General features: G+C 37.5%; 1 protein-coding gene across 1 annotated transcript in view; it reads left to right on the top strand.

The window, feature by feature from the left end:
• DCP2 (decapping mRNA 2) overlaps positions 1-19,278 on the top strand; it is a 49,471-nt gene extending 30,193 nt beyond the window's left edge. Inside the window, exons 5-11 of the mRNA XM_005902719.3 lie at positions 7,376-7,528; positions 7,625-7,737; positions 7,832-7,939; positions 10,769-10,907; positions 13,345-13,455; positions 15,599-15,650; positions 17,287-19,278. Coding sequence (XP_005902781.2) covers positions 7,376-7,528; positions 7,625-7,737; positions 7,832-7,939; positions 10,769-10,907; positions 13,345-13,455; positions 15,599-15,650; positions 17,287-17,450 — 840 coding nt within the window. The 3' untranslated portion in view covers positions 17,451-19,278. The remainder of the gene's footprint in view (positions 1-7,375; positions 7,529-7,624; positions 7,738-7,831; positions 7,940-10,768; positions 10,908-13,344; positions 13,456-15,598; positions 15,651-17,286) is intronic.
• Positions 19,279-19,519: the final 241 nt, after the last annotated feature.

Raw genomic sequence — 19,519 nt, 5'->3', positions numbered from 1 at the left:
CTCAGGGATTAGAATGAAAACTGATGTTTACAGTCCTGTGGCCACTGCTGAGTTTTCCAAATTTGCTGGCATATTGAGTGCAGCGCTTTCACAGCATCATCTTTCAGCATTTGAAATAGCTCAACTGGAATTCCATCATCTCCACTAGCTTTGTTTGTATTGATGCTTTCTAAGACCCACTTGACTTCACATTCCAGCATGACTGGCTGTAGGTGAGTGATCACACCATCGTGATTATCTGGGTCGTGAAGATCTTTTTTGTACAGTTCTGTGTATTCTTGCCACCTCTTCTTAATATCTTCTGCTTGTGTTAGGTCCATACCATTTCTGTCCTTTATCAAGCCCATCTTTGCATGAAATGTTCCCTTGGTAGCTCTAATTTTCTTGAAGAGATCTCTCGTCTTTCTCATTCTGTTGTTTTCCTCTATTTCTTTGCATTGATCTCTGAGGAAGGCTTTCTTATTTCTCCTTGCTATTCTTTGGAACTCTGTATTCAAATGGGTATATCTTTCCTTTTCTCCTTTGCTTTTCACTTCTCTTCTTTTCCCAGCTATTTGTAAGGCCTCCTCAGACAGCCATTTTGCTTTTTTGCATTTCTTTCCCATAGGGATGGTCTTGATCCCTGTCTCCTGTACAGTGTCACGAGCCTCCGTCCATAGTTCATCAGGCATTCTATCTATCAGATCTAGTCCCTTAAATCTATTTCTCACTTCTACTGTATAATTGTAAGGGATTTGATTTAGGTCATACCTGAATGTTCTAGTAGTTTTCCCCACTTTCTTCAATTGAAGTCTGAATTTGGCAATAAGGAGTTCATGATCTGAGCCACAGTCAGCTCCTGGTCTTGTTTTTGCTGACTGTATAGAGCTTCTCCATCTTTGGCTGCCAAGAATATAATCAGTGTTATTTCAGTGTTGACCATCTGGTGATTATTAGGCAAATACAAATCAAAACCATAATGAGATATCTCTCATGCCTCTTAGAATGGATGCCTTCAGAAAGACAGATAAATGTGGAGAAAAGGGGTCCCTTGTTCACTGTTGGTAGGACTGTAAACTGATACAGCCACTACGGAAAATTCTATGGAGGATCGTCAAAAAATTAAAATAGAACAACCGTATGATTCAGCAATTCCACTTCTGAGAATATATCCAGAGGAAATGAAAATGCTACCTTGAAAAGATAACTACAGTCTTATGTTCATAATAGCATTGTTTATAATAGCCAAGACAAGGAAACAACCTAAGTGTTCATTGAGAAATGAATGGCTAGTGAAGATGTGGTATGTATGTACACAATGGAATACATTTCAGTTGTTAAAAAAAGAATCCTACAATTTGTACTGTTATGGGCATTGAAGGCATTGTACAGAATGGATAAGTCAGATAAAGACAGATTTTGTATGGTCTCCCTTTTATGTGGAATCTGAAAAGCAAAACTCAGAAGGAGAGATCAGATTTGTGGTTCTCAGAGGGTATGTGTGTGTCTAAAAGAGAATTAGAGGAATGTGGTCAAGAGTTGGAAGATAAATAAGCACTAGGACGTAATGTACAGCATGATGACTACAGTTAACACTGCTGTGTGATACGTATGAGAAGTTCAGAGACTAGAGCTTAAGGGTTCTCATTACAAGAAAAAAAACGTATTTTTTTCTTATTCTTTTTATTGTACTTATATGAGATGATCCATATCAGCTAAACTTAGAGTAACCATTTCACAGTATGTATAAGTCAAACCATTATGTTCAAACCATTATATCTCAGTAACACTGGGGAAAAAATTTATGGTCATTTCTCAATATATGCAAAACATTATTATGTTGCGTACCTGAAGCTAATATAATGTAATATATTAATTACATCTCATTTTCAAAAAATTTTAGCCGTTATTAGGGGAACGTAATGGTCTATCATTGTGTTTTTCATATTTCCCTGAAGTTTAATGATGTTGGCCACATTGTCATATTCTTATTGGCCATTTGAATGTCCTCTATTATTAAGTACCCAGTTACATGTTACCTTTTTTTTTTTTTAAGTTGGTTTACTAGTCTTGTGGATATATAGGACTTCTTAATGCAATCTGGATTTGAGTATATTGTGAATGGCTTCTGGTTTATGTATTCCATTTTGACTTTCTTAATGGAGACTTTGATGAAGAAAAACAATTTTATGTCACTGATAGGTAAACTTTTAGGTAAACCAGTTCTAATTTCTAAAGTTATAATTCTAATATCCAACCAGATTGATTTATAACAAAAACCATTTTTAAGTTATGTCTCAAGCAGTAGAGTAGGGTAGACCTTACTTTCAAAGAAAAAGAAAACCAAAGTATTAATAACTGGACTTTAATGGGAACATTCAGATAACATACATGAGTTGTGAAATAAATCCACAATTGTTAGTTTAATTATATTGTATTATGTATACAAATGGACTTCCCTGATGGCTCAGATGGTAAAGAATTTGTCTGCAATGTGGGAGACGTGGGTTTAATCCCTGGGTCGAGAATATCCCCTGGAGGAGGGCAGGGCGACTCACTCCAGCCTGGAGAATCCCCACAGCTAGAGGAGCCTGAAGGGCTAAAGTCCATGGGGTTATAAAAGAGTCGGACAGCCCTGAGTGACTGAGCACACACCGCATGTATATAAATAAATTAAGATCTGGGAAAGTGTGAAACTACAAAGTGTCTATTACTGAGCCTTCGGGTTTTTATTCTGGATAAGATGTATAGTTTTGGTTTAGGACAAGAAAGCTCTTTTTTGGTAAAACATAGGTATTTCTGTTTCCACTCTGTCATTTCTGGAAGCAGGAAATACAAATAATGTCTCTTTTCTGTATACCATAGAATCAGTTTCAAGTGAGTATATTCAGCTAGTACTTAAAATTAGGAAAAGGTTTAACATGATTGGCAGTATACAGAAATGAGTTAGATGTGTTGTGGAGGAGCTTAAATTGTGAGTTACGGCCTACACATATCTGAGAGAAATATAGATGTGCCCTTATCGAAGGAGGTAGAAAGACGTACCTAAACCAACAAGAGAACGAGGGAAGAGACGAAAGGAATGGACACAAATAACTCCTCCACACCCTTACCTTGTAAGAGGTTCAGGCCTGTGCATGTTTTATCGTCTTCTGTGCCATTGATTGGGTAGGTGCTGAAACTAGAGGGAAGAAGGAATTCCAGCGTAAAAGGTGCACACTGGTTTCTAGTCAGTAAAGAACCAAAGCCTTTTTCATTTGAGGGTGAAGTGGGAAAGGACCTTGCCAGAGACCATAAATGTTATCTGAAGGAGAACGTTTAAGGCTAGAAGAGACTCATGGTTTTACTTTTTATTGGGGTATAATTGATTTGCAGTCAAATCACATTTGCTTGTATTATATAGCAAAGTGAATCTGCTATATGAATGCCTAGCCAGTCTTCTTTAGGTCCTTTTCCCATATGAGCCATTAGAGAGTACTGAGTAGAGTTCACTGTGCTCTGCAGTAGGTCCTTATTACTTGTCTTATGTATAGCAGTGTGTCTGTGTCAATCCAATCTTGCAGTGAATCCCTCCCCCCTCACCAGTGGTTTTTTAAGCAGAGGCCCAGGATTTTAATAGATTAATAAGCATGGCTTTTCTGGTTGAAGGAGAAGGTGAGGGTTAGCTGTGGGGGTTAGCGGTAACACTTTATTCCCAGGAACTGGGGTTCCATGTCTTGGAGTTCCTTGAGGCACTATGAGGAGGGGCAGTTTTAGATCCACTAAGCAATTCAGAATGATCTCTGTTATTCAGTATCACAGAAATCCAAGTCTGTGCCCTGACCAGTAATGCTGAAGAAGTTGAAGTTGAATGGTTCTATGAAGACCTACAAGACCTTTTAAACTAACACCCAAAAAAGATGTCTTTTTCATTATAGGGGACTGGAATGCAAAAGTAGGAAGTCAAGAAACACCTGAAGTAACAGGCAGATTTGGCCTTGGAGTACAGAATGAAGCAGGGCAAAGGCTAATAGAGTTTTGCCAAGAGAACACACTGGTTATAGCAGACACCCTCTTCCAACAGCACAAGAGAAGACTCTACACATGGACCTCAAGAGATGGCCAACACCGAAATCAGAATGATTATACTCTTTGCATCCAATGATGGAGAAGCTCTATACAGTCAACAAAAACAAGACCGGGAGCTGACTATGGCTCAGATCATGAACTCCTTATTGCCAAATTCAGACTTAAATTGAAGAAAGTGGGGAAAACCACTAGACCATTCAGGTATGACCTAAATCAAATCCCTTACGATTATACAGTAGAAGTGAGAAATAGATTTAAGGGACTAGATCTGATAGATAGAGTGCCTGATGAACTATGGACGGAGGTTCCTGACATTGTATAGGAGACAGGGATCAAGACCATCCCCATGGAAAAGAAATGCAAAAAAGCAAAATGGCTGTCTGAGGAGGCTTACAAATAGCTGTGAAAAGAAGAGAAGCGAAAAGCAAAGGAGAAAAGGAAAAATATACCCATTTGAGTACAGAATTCCAGAGAATAGCAAGGAGAGATAAGAAAGCCTCCCTCATCCATCAGAGCAAAGAAATAGAGGAAAACAACAGAATGGGAAAGACTAGAGATCTCTTCAAGAAAATTGGAGCTACCAAGGGAACATTTCATGCAAAGATGGGCTCGATAAAGGACAGAAATGGTATGGACCTAACACAAGCAGAAGATATTAAGAAGAGGTGGCAAGAATACACAGAACTGTACAAAAAAGATCTTCACGACCCAGATAATCACGATGGTGTGATCACTCACCTAGAGCCAGTCATGCTGGAATGTGAATTCAAGTGGGCCTTAGGAAGCATCACTACGAACAAAGCTAGTGGAGGTGATGGAATTCCAGTTGAGCTATTTCAAATGCTGAAAGATGATGCTGTGAAAGTGCTACACTCAACATGCCAGCAAATTTGGAAAACTCAGCAGTGGCCATAGGACCAAAAGATCAGTTTTCATTTCAATCCCCGAGAAAGGCAATGCCAAAGAATGCTCAAACTACTGCACAATTGCACTCATCTCACACGCTAGTAAAATAATGCTCAAAATTCTCCAAGCCGGGCTTCAGCAATACGTGAACTGTGAATTTCCAGATGTTCCAGCTTGTTTTAGAAAAGGCAGAGGAACCAGAGATCAAATTGTCAACATCCGCTGGATCATCAAAAAAGCAAGAGAGTTCCAGAAAAACATCTATTTCTGCTTTTATTGAGTATGCCAAAGCATATGTGTAGATCACATATGTGTAGATTATGCCAAAGCATAGTGGATCACAATAAACTTTTGTTTATTGTGGAAAATTGTGGAAAATTCTGAAAAAGATAGGAATACCAGACCACCTGACCTGCCTCTTGAGAAATCTGTATGCAGGTCAGGAAGCAACAGTTAGAACTGGACATGAAACAATAGACTGGTTCCAAATAGGAAAAAAGTACTTCAAGGCTGTATCTTGTCACACTGATTATTTAACTTATATGCAGGGTACATCGTGAGAAATGCTGGACTGGAAGAAATATAAGCTGGAATCAAGATTGCCGGGAGAAATATCAATAACCTCATATATGCAGATGACACCACCCTTATGGCAGAAAGTGAAGAACTAAAGAGCCTCTCCATGAAAGTAAAAGAGGAGAGTGGAAAAGATGGCTTAAAGCTCAACATTCAGAAAACTTAAGATCATGGCATCCAGTCCCATCACTTCATGGCAAATAGATGGAGAAACAGTGGAAACACAATCAGACTTTATTTTTGGGGCTCCAAAATCACTGCAGATCGTGACTGCAGCTAACTCCACCCTGGGTACAAAGGTGGTTGTAGCTGTTTTCTTGGAATCTGTCCATTGAAATATTAGTATTAATCCCAATTCAATTTTCGTGTTTGAAGAATGGTTTTCTTTGTATAAGACATTTTTCATTCTGTAGCTTGGTTATACATGTACTTTTGTGGTTACTGAATCAAATCCATATGAGGTTTATATTCCCTTGGAGTGGGAACCACTGATGTATTCTCACATAATAAGGGTTTTGGACCCAATTTTAGAATGTGTGTGTGCACGCGCATGCGTATACGTGTATGCACACGCGCAGGGGCTTTTTTCCCCCACATCAATAAGCAGGTTTTGGATATGAACTGAATGACTTACAATTCAGCTCAATTCTGACACTGTCTGCCTTGAGGTAGCGTCACATTCCAGAGGTGAAGGGTTCAGTCCTATAAGACCATGCTTGGCTTCAGATGCCAGTTGCAAAGTTCAGGTTGTCACTTGTGCCTTTTGATCCCCCTCTTTGGGTTTGATTAGTTTTTGCTAGAGTGATTCATAGAATTGAGAAACATTTTTCTTATTAAGTTTTCCAGTTTATTACAATAAAAGGATATAACTCAGGAATAACTAGATGGAAGACATAAATACTTAGGATGCAAGGTACAGAAAAAAAGCAAAAACTTTCTTTCTGTCTTCTCTGGCACCACTATCCCCAAATCTTCATGTGTTTTTCAAGCCAGAAACATTCCTTTTTGGTTTTTATGGGGTTGACTGAGTTTATTTCCTGGAGGTGGGGGAGGAGGGGCCCATTGAAAGTTTTAACCCTCTTGATCACCTGGCAACCAAGTTAATTCCCGAAGTAGACTCCAGAAGTCACATAATTAACAGGATGTAAAGATACTTTTGGGCTTCTCTTGTGGCTCAGCTGGTAAAGAATCTGCCTGCAATGTGGGAGACCTAGATAAAAAGCAAAGATACTTTTGCTTTTATAATTTAAGACATTCCAACCGTTTTGCTGCTGCTACTGCCAAGTCACTTCAGTCGTGCCCGATTCTGTGTGACTCCATAGACGGCAGCCCACCAGGCTCCGCCGTCCCTGGGATTCTCCAGGCAAGAACACTGGAGTGGGTTGCCATTTCCTTCTCCAATGCATGAAAGTGAAAAGTGAAAGTGAAGTCGCTCAGTCGTGTCCAGCTCAGTGACCCAGGATCCTTTGTCCATGGGATTTTCCAGGCAAGAGTGCTGAAGTGGGGTCCACTGCCTTATCCGTCCAACCGTTTTAAGAGCTCTTATACCAGAAGAGGGGACAGTGGCCAAATACATATTATTGTAAATTGCAGTATCATATGTTTCCTTTTTATGAATAGCTGAAAAAACTTAGGCTTAAATGTGTGAGGAGGTTTTTCCATAGAGACACAGCAAGAACTAGACCCTGAAATACTGTGATTTTTTTTTTTTTTTTTAATGTAGTGTTTTTATGCATTTAATTTCCTGGATATTTCTGAATTTGTGACTTTGAAATAAGCAAATATTAATGAACTGAAGGTCTAACAGCCAAACTTGAAAATCATCATCCAGATTTATTATTTCCAGGTCTTTGAAGAAACTGGTTTTGATATTAAAGATTATATTTGTAAGGATGATTACATTGAACTTCGGATCAATGATCAGCTTGCTCGTTTGTACATCATTCCAGGAATTCCAAAAGATACAAAATTTAACCCGAAAACCAGAAGAGAAATCCGGGTATGTAATTGAGAAGAATTTTCAGGTTGCTGGATGGTATCTAATTAAATTGCTTTTAGAAACTCCTTGATAATAACTAATTTTCTTGTGTTTCAGAATATTGAGTGGTTCTCCATTGAGAAATTGCCTTGCCATAGAAATGATATGACCCCAAAATCCAAACTTGGTTTGGCACCAAACAAATTTTTTATGGCCATTCCTTTTATCAGGTATGTTTGTATTTTTTAAAATATTAAACTTCACAATTCTGATAGTTTCTTTACATAGCCAAGTTTTAAAAGCAAATTCTTAATATCTCCATAGACCATTAAGGGACTGGCTTTCTCGAAGATTTGGAGATTCCTCAGATAGTGACAATGGATTTTCCTCCGCTGGTAGCACACCAGCTAAGCCCACTGTGGAAAAATTGAGGTAAAGAAACAGATGTGTTGGATTTTGACTTTTTGGTCTTTTTTAATACATTAGTAGCATTTTGCTTAAAAAGTTTGCAGAGGTATTGGCTTCCTTTTATAGATACTAGTTTCTTACTAGTCTCACAGATAATAGACATTTTAGAGGGGTGGTTTTTGGATGAGAGGTTAATTAAAGTCATAAAGGAGCTTCAGGCATATTTTAAAATAGTATACACAAGAGAATGTCAGCTTTTTAGATGGATAGCTAGAGTATGAGGAAAAGAAAATTTTTTTCTCTCTTTGTATGTATTCATAGTACTTGTTCTGTGTTCTCATATCTTTACTTTAGAAATAATTGGTTTCTGTATGTGGTCGAATGTCTGTTTTTGTGAGAAGGAGATGAGGGGTGCTGACGTATAATTTGTTCAGAAAGATAGCACTGTGAAGACTTGGGCTTGCACCTTTCCTTTCCCTAGTCTAGACTGTATATTATAAGGAGTGAGTATTACATGGATAAGAACTGCAAAGAGCATTTTCTTGTTTGGGACTTAATTGTATCCAAATCACAGTTATAGAGTAGGCTAAGTAATTTTCTGAAATTCAGTTCTGTTCAGTCGCTCAGTCCTGTCTGACTCTTTGTGACCCCATGGACTGCAGCACGCCAGGCCTCCCTGTCCATCACCAACTCCCAGAGTTCACTCAAACTCGTGTGCATGGAGTCGGTGATGCCATCCAACCATCTCATCCTCTGTTATCCCCTTCATCTCCTGCCCTCAATCTTTCCCAGCATCAGGGGCTTTTCAAATGAGTCAGCTCTTCGCGTCAGGTGGCCAAAGTATTGGAGTTTCACCTTCAACATCAGTCCTTCCAATATAATTTTCTGAAATAAGTATATGTATTTGTAATCAACTTGTAGAGCTTTGCCTTGTTAGGTTCAGAGAGAGTTGCTTTCTAAATTTTCTCTAAGTTAGATGCTTTGTTTTTATCCTAGAGCTTTAAAAGTAAACAATAGGAGTAAATCACACCTACAGTCAATATTTTTTAAATACATAGGGAATATTCCATTTTAGTTGGATTTTATGAGGACAGAAGATTGGACTAAATGCCTTGAAAGTCATTTGTGCCTTTCAGAATCTGTCACTATAATCACCAAAGTATATACTACTAAATATAACTGAAGAAGAAAAAAGAAAAAACAGGAATGTAGTCATGATTTAAAAAACCCAGTTACTACTAAAGTTATGAAATAGTGATAGGGTTTGAAAAGAAATTGTGTCACTGTTTAAGAATCTGTCACCCACAGTGGTATGATACCATTCCCACATCTTTCAGTCGGTATTAGGGTTTGTGATCCTAGAGAATGGAATAAGGAGATAATGAAACAACTTCTCAAACAAATTCCAGGTTTCTCAGGCAGGGTGATGTCTCTTTTTAACATATAGACTAACTCTTATGACATTTTGGAGGAATTACTTGAATTTTGTCTAAAGAAAGAGAGCCTGCAATTTTTTTTTTTTTTTGAGAGCCTGCAATTTAATCACAATTTTTAAATGGAAAAGGGGACAGATTCTGAAATATTCAGAAACAATCTTACTATAATATGGATCTTGGGATCAGTGACTCTGGACTGTATTAATATATGTAAGTGGTACTATCGAATACAATTTATCTTTACTACAAACTATTACAGTTGATTTCTTTGGTGTAAGTATTTGAGACTGGATCTTTATTTAATATGCTTATCTATCATTTTGAACTCCTTAATTTCCTTGGAAGAAAAGCTGTGACAACTCTAAACAGAGTATTAAAAAGCAGAGACATCACTATGCAGACAAAGGTCTGTATAGTCAGAGCTATGGTTTTTCCAGTAGTCATGTATGGATATGAGAGTTGGACCGTAAAGAAGGCTGAGTGCTGAAGAATTGATGCTTTTGAACTGTGGCGTTGGAGAAGACTCTTGAGAATCACTTGGACAGCACAGAGATCCAACCAGTCAATCCTAAAGGAAATCAACCAGGAATATTCATTGGATGGACTGATGCTGAAGCTTCAATACTTTGGTCACCTAATGTGTGGAGCTGACTCATTGGAAAATACCCTGCTGCTGGGAAAGATCTAGAGCAAGAGGAGAAGGAAGCGACAGAGGATGAGATGGTCAGATGGCATCACTGAGTTGGACATGGCTTAGCGACTGAACAGCAACAACAACATAGCTCAGTTTGTCAGATCTTAGCACGGAGGGTCCATACTGACCTGTGCAGGATCAAATTCCATATGGAAGCATCCTAGTAAAGAATTGAATTGTCTGTCCTATTATAAAAATCCACTGATATATGTGTATTCAGAGTGGCTTTATTTATTGGCTTCGTTACTAAATTTATTAAATTTGTGAAAGAAGTATTTCCTTCAGATTCATTTTTGTTGTTCGGCCAGGCTGCAAGGCTTGCGGGATCTTAGTTCTTCATCCTTGGCTTGAACCTGTGTCCCCTGCAGCGGAAATGCAGAGTTCTAATCACTGGGCTGCCAGGAAATTCCCCAGATTTTTAAAAGTACAGTCATTTTAGGAGAAGGTGGTATCAATAATTTAGAAAAGTTTGGGACTAAAAATAATAGATTATCACCCCATTCAAGAAATGTGGAGTGATAGGCATTCTTCTGGGTTCTGGCAGTAAAGCAGTAGACAAAGTCGACATGAATCCTCTGCCCTTGTGGAATTTAAACTCCAATGAGGGGAGACAGATAGTGAATAAAGTAACATTTATAGTCCGTTAGATAAACTCTCAAGGTTTGGGAAGAAGTATCAGTAAAAATTTTCTGATTTTATTTTTATTTTAAAATCTTGTTGTAGTCGAACCAAGTTCCGCCACAGCCAGCAGTTATTTCCTGAAGGTTCTCCTGGTGACCAGTGGGTAAAGCACCGGCAACCACTGCAGCATAAACCATACAGTAATCATCACGCTGAAGTGTCTGATCTTTTAAAAGCAAAGGTGAGTGATAGTACATTTAAAGATTTTCATAACTTAAGATCCTTTGACTTAGAAATGCATCTGAGTTGAGGCCTTGCAGATTAACAGTTGTAGAGCTCTTAGTCGTTCATCCAAGGCGCCTGTCTTCCTGATTTGTGATTTGAAGCTGGGATGAGACTCCTAACCTTTACAGCTTTGGTATTAATCCAATGTAGTAAGGAATATGAATTATCAATAACATCTGATTTTGGTAAATGTGCTACCAGTGAAAGGTTCATACCGTGTTGTTCTTCAGTGTATGATTATATCATAGTTTGTTTATCCATTTTACTCTTAGTGGACGTGTTTGTTGTTTCCACTTGGGGGCTTTTACAAATCATACTGCTAGGAATATTTCTGTACATGTATTTTGATGAACATATACAGTTCTTTTGAGTATATAGAATTGTTGGAGCAGTGGATATGCCTAAGTTCTTAAGTATATACTGCAAAAAATGTTCTAAATAATTTGTATCCCCTGCAAAATATTTGAGAGTTCCATTTGTTCCATATCCTTACTGATCTTTGGTATTACCTGTCTGTTATTTTAACCATCTATTTGGGTACCAGTCTTTACTTTTCTTCTTTTACAAATATACTGGGTTCATCAGAATTTAAAACTTTCTGTGCTTGAATGGTCACTGTCAAAAGAGAAAAAACACCCATGAAATGGGAGAGTTTGCAAATCACATATCTACTGGGTTTATATCCAGGATATATGGAGACCTCTTATAGCTCAACAACAGCAAAGAAGAAACAGTTAAACAAAAATGAGTACACAACAACTTGAATAGACATTTATTGAAAGAAGACATTTACATGGTCAGTAAGCACATGAAAAGATGCTCAGTTGAGAAGTAATAAAAATGTAGTAAAAAATGGAAAATAATGAGTTGACAAGAATGTAAAAAAGTTGGAACCCTTGTGTATTGCAGGTGGGAATGTAAAATGGTACAGCTGCCATGGGACAGCTTGGTGGTTCCTCAGAAAGGTACACATAGAATTACCATGTGACCCAGTGGTTCCACTCCGCGGTTCATATTCAAAAGAATTGAAAGCAGGGACTCAGAGATAACTTAGCAGTGTTCATAGTAGTGTTGTTCATGATAGCCGGAAGGTGGAAACAACCTACATGTGTGTCAAAAGGTTACTCGATAAACAAAGTAAACATACAGTGAATATTATTTGGCCTTTAAAAGGAATGAAATTATACATACGTGCTACAACATGGATGAACCTCACACACAAAAGGACAAATGCTATATGATTCCACTAATTAATATGAGATTATCAGAGCTGAGAGACAGGAAAAAACAGAAGTATTTAATAGACAAAGTCTCTGCTTCAGTGATGGAAAAGTTCTGGATGGATACTGGTGGTGGTTGCACAGCTTTGTGGCTGCACTTACCGCCACTGAGCTGCCCATTTACAAGTGGTTCAGGTGGTAAGTTTTATGTATATGGTACACAGTAAAAAAGTAAATATCGAAAAGAATAAAATGAAATGGAGTTAAAGGTATGTGCTAACATGAGCTTCTGAAAGCTATTTCCCTTCCTTTCTTTAAGTTACTGTTTTCAAGCTATTTTAAGAACTAAATTTTTTCTGTAGGTAGATAGGATGTACACAAGTGTATTTATTGTAAAATAATAATAAAATTGTTCTTTGCACTGTTTTAGCTAGTTCTCTTAAATAACTGTTCTTAAGACCTTTAAGGCCAAATTAATGTTTAAAAACTGTTTTAAGTTAAACTTAATCTAACTCATGTTTAAGCAATATAATAGCAAGATGTCGACTACTGCATGTTTAGGTTTTAGGTCTGAATTTAGGGATTAAAAGTGAAAGTGAAATTCTCAGTCATGTCCAACTCTTTGTGACCCCATGGACTGTCCATGGGGATTTTCCAGGCCAGAATCCTGGAGTGGGTAGCTGTTCCCTTCTCCAAGCAATCTTCCCAACCCAGGGATTGAACCCAGGTCTCCCACATTGCAAGCAGATTCTTTACCATCTGAGCCAAACCAGTCTTATTTATTATTTTATATAAAAAGATTATTAAAAATTCCCTTTTATTAATAGTTTAAAGCAGGTTTTAGGGTAACAGTGATCACATCTGGTGCTTGTTTCCTGATCTAAGGACTGAAGTCAACGTGCCTCAGTGTCCTCTATTGATAGTCATAAGGTTTTCAAAGTTGTTTCTAGGGAACGTTGTATTTGCTATTTTATTTTGTATCTTTGGAGGATTCTTGCTCTGTGAAGCTCTCTATAATGAAAGATGTTGATAGTGGTTCTTCAGTGTTTTAGGAAGATTTTGGGGGGCTTTGCTGAACTCTGATCGAACCAGCTAAATGTATCATGGGGTATATTGTTTTATCCTGTTACATTGTGCTGTATGTTTACATTTTATTTCTTATTGGAAAAACAGAATCAAAGTATAAGGGGAAATGGCAGAAAACAGTATCAAGATTCACCTAATCCAAAGAAAAAACCAAATGGGGTCCACAGCCAGCCAGCCAAGCAACAGAATCCCTTGGTGGTAAGAGTTAACATCATGCTGAGGCAGTTCATGCTTTTTAGGATGAGGCAAGGGCATTGTCAAGGCATTTTGAATTGCTTTATTGACAGGATTTTTATGAATCTGTGTGTGTGTGCTGTTCACCACTAAGAAATCTCTGCCTACTCTCGATTATAGATTTGTCGTTTTGATTCAGTTGTGCATCTGATCTTTTTTATGTGGGAATTTGTTTATCTGTTTGTTTATGATTTTTAACATTAATTTTTATTGGAGTATAGTTGATTTACAAAGTTGTGTTAGTTTCAAGTGAAAAAGTGGATCAGTTTATACATATATCCACTCTAGGTTCTGTTTCTGTATAGGTCATTACAGAGCACTGAGGAGAGTTCCCTGTGCTGTTCTGTAGATTCTTATTAATTATCGATATGTGGGTATTTAGACTTACTTTAATACTTTGGAAACAGTGTTAGTCAACTCTCCTAGATAAGTCCTAGGTATTCTATTTTTCTAAATAGTGTCTGTATTATTTTAATGAAGTTAAAAGTTTGGAATAGCCTCACAGTGTATTTTATTTTTCTTCAAATTGATAGAATTCAGAAAATGAAAACAAAACACTCACAGCCAATGCCATAGTCATTAGACTAGGCTGAAGGACAGATACCTGTGAGCGTTTTAAGACATTTATTTCCATTCTTTTAGTCTGTGTTCCAGAAAGTAATTCATAACTAATAAGCTTCCTTGCTTATCTTTTCCATAAGTCCTGGTATTTCTATGTTGAATTTTTTTATGTTGTAGCTTCACCTGTTTTTCCTTCTTTAACAGTGTGTAATAATAGTAATTTCAGATATTTAACAAGAGTATTTTCCCTGAATTCTTGGGTGCCATTTACTTAACCTGAAGTGTTTTGACTCCACAAGCAAGCACAAATTAAAGGTTTAATGTTGGACTACTTGCTCTCTATTATTGCACTCCACTCCAGTAGAAATAGTGACAAGAACAAAGAAGACAGTCTTAATAGATGGTCAGAAAGCTTTTAATCTAATTCAACATCTGTCCCTAACAAAAGCTGGACAGATTAAAATGATAGTATTGTATAAATGTTAATTCTCCTCAAATTAATATATAGATTTAATTCAGTACCAATCAAAATCCTTTTGGATTTTTTTGGGGGAACTTCACAAATGACTCACATTTGTCTGGAAGAACTTGAATAAGTTTTTAAAAAGTTCTTAAAGTTAATGATGAGGACAAGTATATGAACAACTTAAAAGGGAAAGCTAAAAGTGATTGATTAACATATAAATATGCAGTTCAAGAAAGTGAATTAAAATGGGATGCCATGTTTCCCCATTAGATTGGCAAAGATGAAAAGATATCCAGTTATGTATTGCTGAATATATTGAGAACACTCAAAAGTTAATAATCGGTACAACGTTCTAGAGAGTAGTTTGGCGGTATTGAAAGTGTGACTTCCTTACCACGTTTCCATAGAAGATAAGAGTGTTCACCCCATTGTTCTACATTATGAAAACATGCCGCCGCTGCTGCTGCTGCTGCTGCTAAGTCGCTTCAGTTGTGTCCGACTCTGGATGACCCCATAGACAGCAGCCCACCAGGCTTCCCCGTCCCTGGGAACAATCTAAATATCTAAGAAGCTATTAACTGTAATATCATAGATATGTGCCAGAGACTACCATGTAGTCATTAAAAGTGTTGGTGTAGATTTTTATTAATTTTTTGATTTGTGTTTATAGAAAAAGGGGTGTGTTCATAGTGTATTACATTTAAAAAGGGAGTTACAGAATAGCATATACTGGATAATTCTGTTACATAATTATATGAAAGTACATTCACACATATCTTCGTAGAAAAAAAGCTGGAAAGATGTACTGTAATGTTAATAATAATGATCTCCAAGTTGAGAAATTTAATAAATAATTTTCTTTTTTTCCCTGGTGTTTCTATATTGTACATATAATCAAGAACTAAAAACAGTTTTAGGCTTAAAAAAATTACTTAAAAATGCCAATGCCGAGTGGGGATGGTGATTATATTCCTGATTTAATTTTCTTCCTGAGAAATTTGATAATGTATCTCCTTATTTATATCAACAATAAGTGAAATAACTGGATATGGTATGTTGTATGTTTGTGTTTTTTAATAGAAATGTGAAAAAAAACTTCATCCACGAAAACTTCAGGATACTTTTGAAACAGGCAAGTCATTTTGTTTTTTAAATTTCTTCCAGTTGGGATTCAGCCTGGTTTTGAAGTTAACTTGATTTAAGTAGTGTGTGATGAACTGTGATAGATAAGCTGAAAGAGTTGCACATGATCTATAGAGAGTTCATATATGTGGTCAAGTTCTCTAAATGGGAAACTGGCTAAAAATAAAAGTAAATTTATTTAAATGATCAAGATGAAATTATTTGCCCTTTCAGTATACTGTTACTGTAGTGAATGTCAGGCGTTGATGCTGTGTGTGAATATTGTAAATAAATAAATAGTTGCTCAATGGTTAGACGGTGAGTAGACCCAAGTAATAGTGAGGAGACCTCACCCTCACACGTATGTGAGGGGAGAGCTCACTTCAGAAGGGAACGGTTTCCCCCTCGTTGGAGGTAATGACCCACGTGTTACGGTGGTGCCAAGGATAGTCTTCACTAAGATGACATTTGGCTCTTCTCCATCCTCAGTTATGAAAAGGAGGTGTGTGATTTGATTTGAAAAGTAACAGTGAGGAATGTAGAAAGCTCTTTGTAAATTCTGATTTCATAGGTGTCATTCGGAAGTACAGTAGACTATTTTTTTCTTAGGCGCTATTTTGTGTGGTATGAAATTCCTCATGCAGTAGATAAGCATTTATTTACCATCTAGATTTAAGGGTTTCATCTAGAAAGCTCTTTAATAATTGAGAAGCCTTATAATCATACTCTCTTCCTTGCATTACTGTTTATGATTTAAGCAAGATGGAAGCTACTTAAAAATGAGATGCTTTAACCCTGTTTTGGGAAATTAATTGGTTGTCCTCTTAGTAGGACTTCTCTGGCCACCATAGGTGGTATGGACATGATAGGCTGATAGTTGAATTAATATAACTTCAGAAACCAATTATTTCACAAAATCTTTAAAAAGCCATATGTTTAGGAACATTAAAGAAGGCACACTATAATGTGTACCCAACTCAGTTGGGCATGATACAAAAATTTTGAGTTGTCTTGAGAAGTATAAAAGGAGTTATTGTCTTAGGAAACCTCACATCAGACTTTATTTCTACCTCAACCTTTTGGTGTCTATTCCAAACCCTGCTTTGCTCATCAGGGTCCTCTTCTACGGGGGTCAGGGTCGGGGTGGGGGCGGGTAGGGGTAGCAAGCCCTGATAAGTTGGAGTTTTGTTGCACAGTGAGTTTGAAAATCTGGATTTTTCTTTAGGTTGATTTATTCTCTGAAGATGTGGTAACCTTCAGCTTTATTTTTCTAGAATTGGAATCTGTATAAATCTTGTATTGTAATTATAATCTGTATAATGTTTACATTTTGATCTCTGTCAAGAAGCTCCCATGTTGACAAAATATAGGTGGTGAATAAAGTTACGCCCATTTTTGAAAGCAGGTGAATATTAAGGAACTTAAAGACAGATTAAGATGTTGAATGTTTATGTGGAATAAGAATAGATTGGAAATTCACTTTGAATATCAGTTTAGGGAAAGGAAAATATTTTGGTGGTTCTCCGTAGGTTAGATTTAGGGTGTGGGCAGGCGAATATATACTGCATGTGAATTCCTTCATAACAAAAGGTGAAGGGCAGGATTTGATTTCTTAACTGAGCTTATTTGTTTTGCTTTCTAAGCAGATGCTGTGTATGACTCGCCTTACTCCAGTGAAGACCAGTTGCTTGAACATGCCGAGGGCCAGGCTGTGGCATGTAATGGACACTGCAAGTTGCCCTTTTCATCCCGAGCTTTTTTGAGTTTCAAGTTTGACCATAATGCTATAATGAAAATCTTGGACCTTTGATAGCAGCAAATGTGGAAGTCCCCAAATCAGAGACTTGTTGCATTTGAGTGGGTGTCTCTTTGAGCCTTACCTTTCTCAGGTGTTTTAAAGAAATGCAGGGAGACGATGATGTTTCTGAAGAGATGTTCTCTGTGCAGAAGAGAGAGTGGAAAGAAACATGAATTTGCACTGTAAATGTGGTTATAACTTTTTTATACACATGTACCTTTTCAGTGTTTGGCTAATGAATTTAAGTTGCTTTTTATGAGGGCATTTTTTTCTGTGATTGTGGTTTTATCTTGTATTCTGGTCACAGAAATAGTGTTTGAGTCATCATTAAGTAGCCAGGTTAATGGGAATGCACCATCTTCCCACTACAGTGATTGTAATACTAGTTTCCTTATACTGAAAATTTTAAAAGAAACTTAAAATACACAATTATTAAATGAATACAAGACCCAAAATGTCACAGAAGTCAAGATTGCAGGTCATCTGCTCTAGTGGCATTTTGCACATTTCTCTGCTTCTAACTGCTTAGGTTCTCTTACCCTCCTTGCTAGGAGTTTTGTTGAAAGGTATTACTTAGAGTCAGAATCTGCTATATAATGTTCATGTTCAAAATGAACCCATGGCACGTCGTTAAAGGACAAAGCCCTCAGCCTGGAGAGGGGCTTGAGCTGGTAGTAGAGAGCTGTGGCTCCAGTTTCCAGTTGCACCGTGTACTCTCAGTGGGCCTGGGAGGTTGTGGGGAGACAGCGGGGGAGAGCACAGGGCCAGGACCCCGAGACTGTGCTGTCACAACTGCAGCAGCCCACCGCCAGCCCCTGGTGATCGTATGATTTTGTTCTCGTGCATCTTGATTCTGTGTTACAGCTGTGTAAATATGTATGGAATACTGACATTACTAGGTTTCACGTTGCATGTCAGTGTTGATCTCTGGAAACTGATGCTATCTATATTAGGTCCCCATTTGCAGCAGTAGCAGAGACTGACACACTTAGTAGCATATTGAAGCCTCTGGACGATGGAGTGAAAAGGGAAGGGTGTGCAGTTTACCCAAGTACTTACTGATACAGCATCTCACTAGGGGAGGAGCAGAACATGGAAGCAACATGAGTAATTCACTCGTAGGAATGTATTTTGCTCCTTTAGGATTCTTAAATCCAAATAAGGATGGCAGTGCCCGTTTAGAGAAGGAGTTTAGCTATGTAAAGCTATGGACAATCACCAGGGCTTTAAGGGGGCTTTAGTGTTTGGGCTGCTTCTGACCTCATTGAAGGGGTTTCTTTGGGGGTGGGGGGAGAGTGTTAGCATATGCGTGTGTACGCGTCTGTCATATGGGTTTTAAAAATCTATTTTACATGTGGTATCCACAAAATATATCTCTGCTTGTAAATTTTATTGTGGAAATCTTGATTCTGTATAGATAGTCTATTTAATAGGGTTTCTATTTAACCCTGTGGGACTTTGAAAAGAAGTGCTATTGTAAGGAGTTCACTTGGTATTTCTTTGCTTTAGATTTTCAATGGCTTGATTTTAAAGGAGAAAGTCTATTTATTAATAAAAGTGTCACCCCCTTGGTGCTAAGCAGGATAATTCAGTTATAGCAGTGTGTTAGAATTAGGTTATCCACTGTCCTGCATCTTTTAATGTGACAAATTGGTGAATCCTTCTGTGACCTTTTAAAAATGCATTGTAAGATTGCTTTGGAAGCTCTTCACTGTTCTTTCTAAGAGGACAGCAGCTTTGCTTGGGTCTCCTTGAGCCATATTTATAGTTGGTCCCAGCATTCCAGGTTTCTGTTCTTAATGGAGTGAAAACTTAGTTTGTCTGGCAGGTGAGTCGTTTTCACTCATTTATTGCCGTCTGGAAACCATTTAATTTTTCATGATTTTGAATGTGTTTTTTTCTGTTTAAGTGAGTGCTTTGGTCAGTCTTTCTGGTGCCTTGAGTTGAAATTTTCAGCTCTCGACACTAAAGCAGAAGAGATTAGTTACTAGAAATACGGCCTCTGACGGCGTTGAGCCTTTTCAAGAACCAACAGATTATCTCTTTTCAATTATGGTAGTTTGACTGGTTAAATATTGCTA

Source organism: Bos mutus, chromosome 10, assembly GCF_027580195.1.
Source record: "Bos mutus isolate GX-2022 chromosome 10, NWIPB_WYAK_1.1, whole genome shotgun sequence".
NCBI classification, from domain to species: domain Eukaryota; kingdom Metazoa; phylum Chordata; class Mammalia; order Artiodactyla; family Bovidae; genus Bos; species Bos mutus.
The sequence above is the reverse complement of the archived record's forward strand: the minus strand, read 5'-3'. Positions and strand labels throughout refer to the sequence as shown.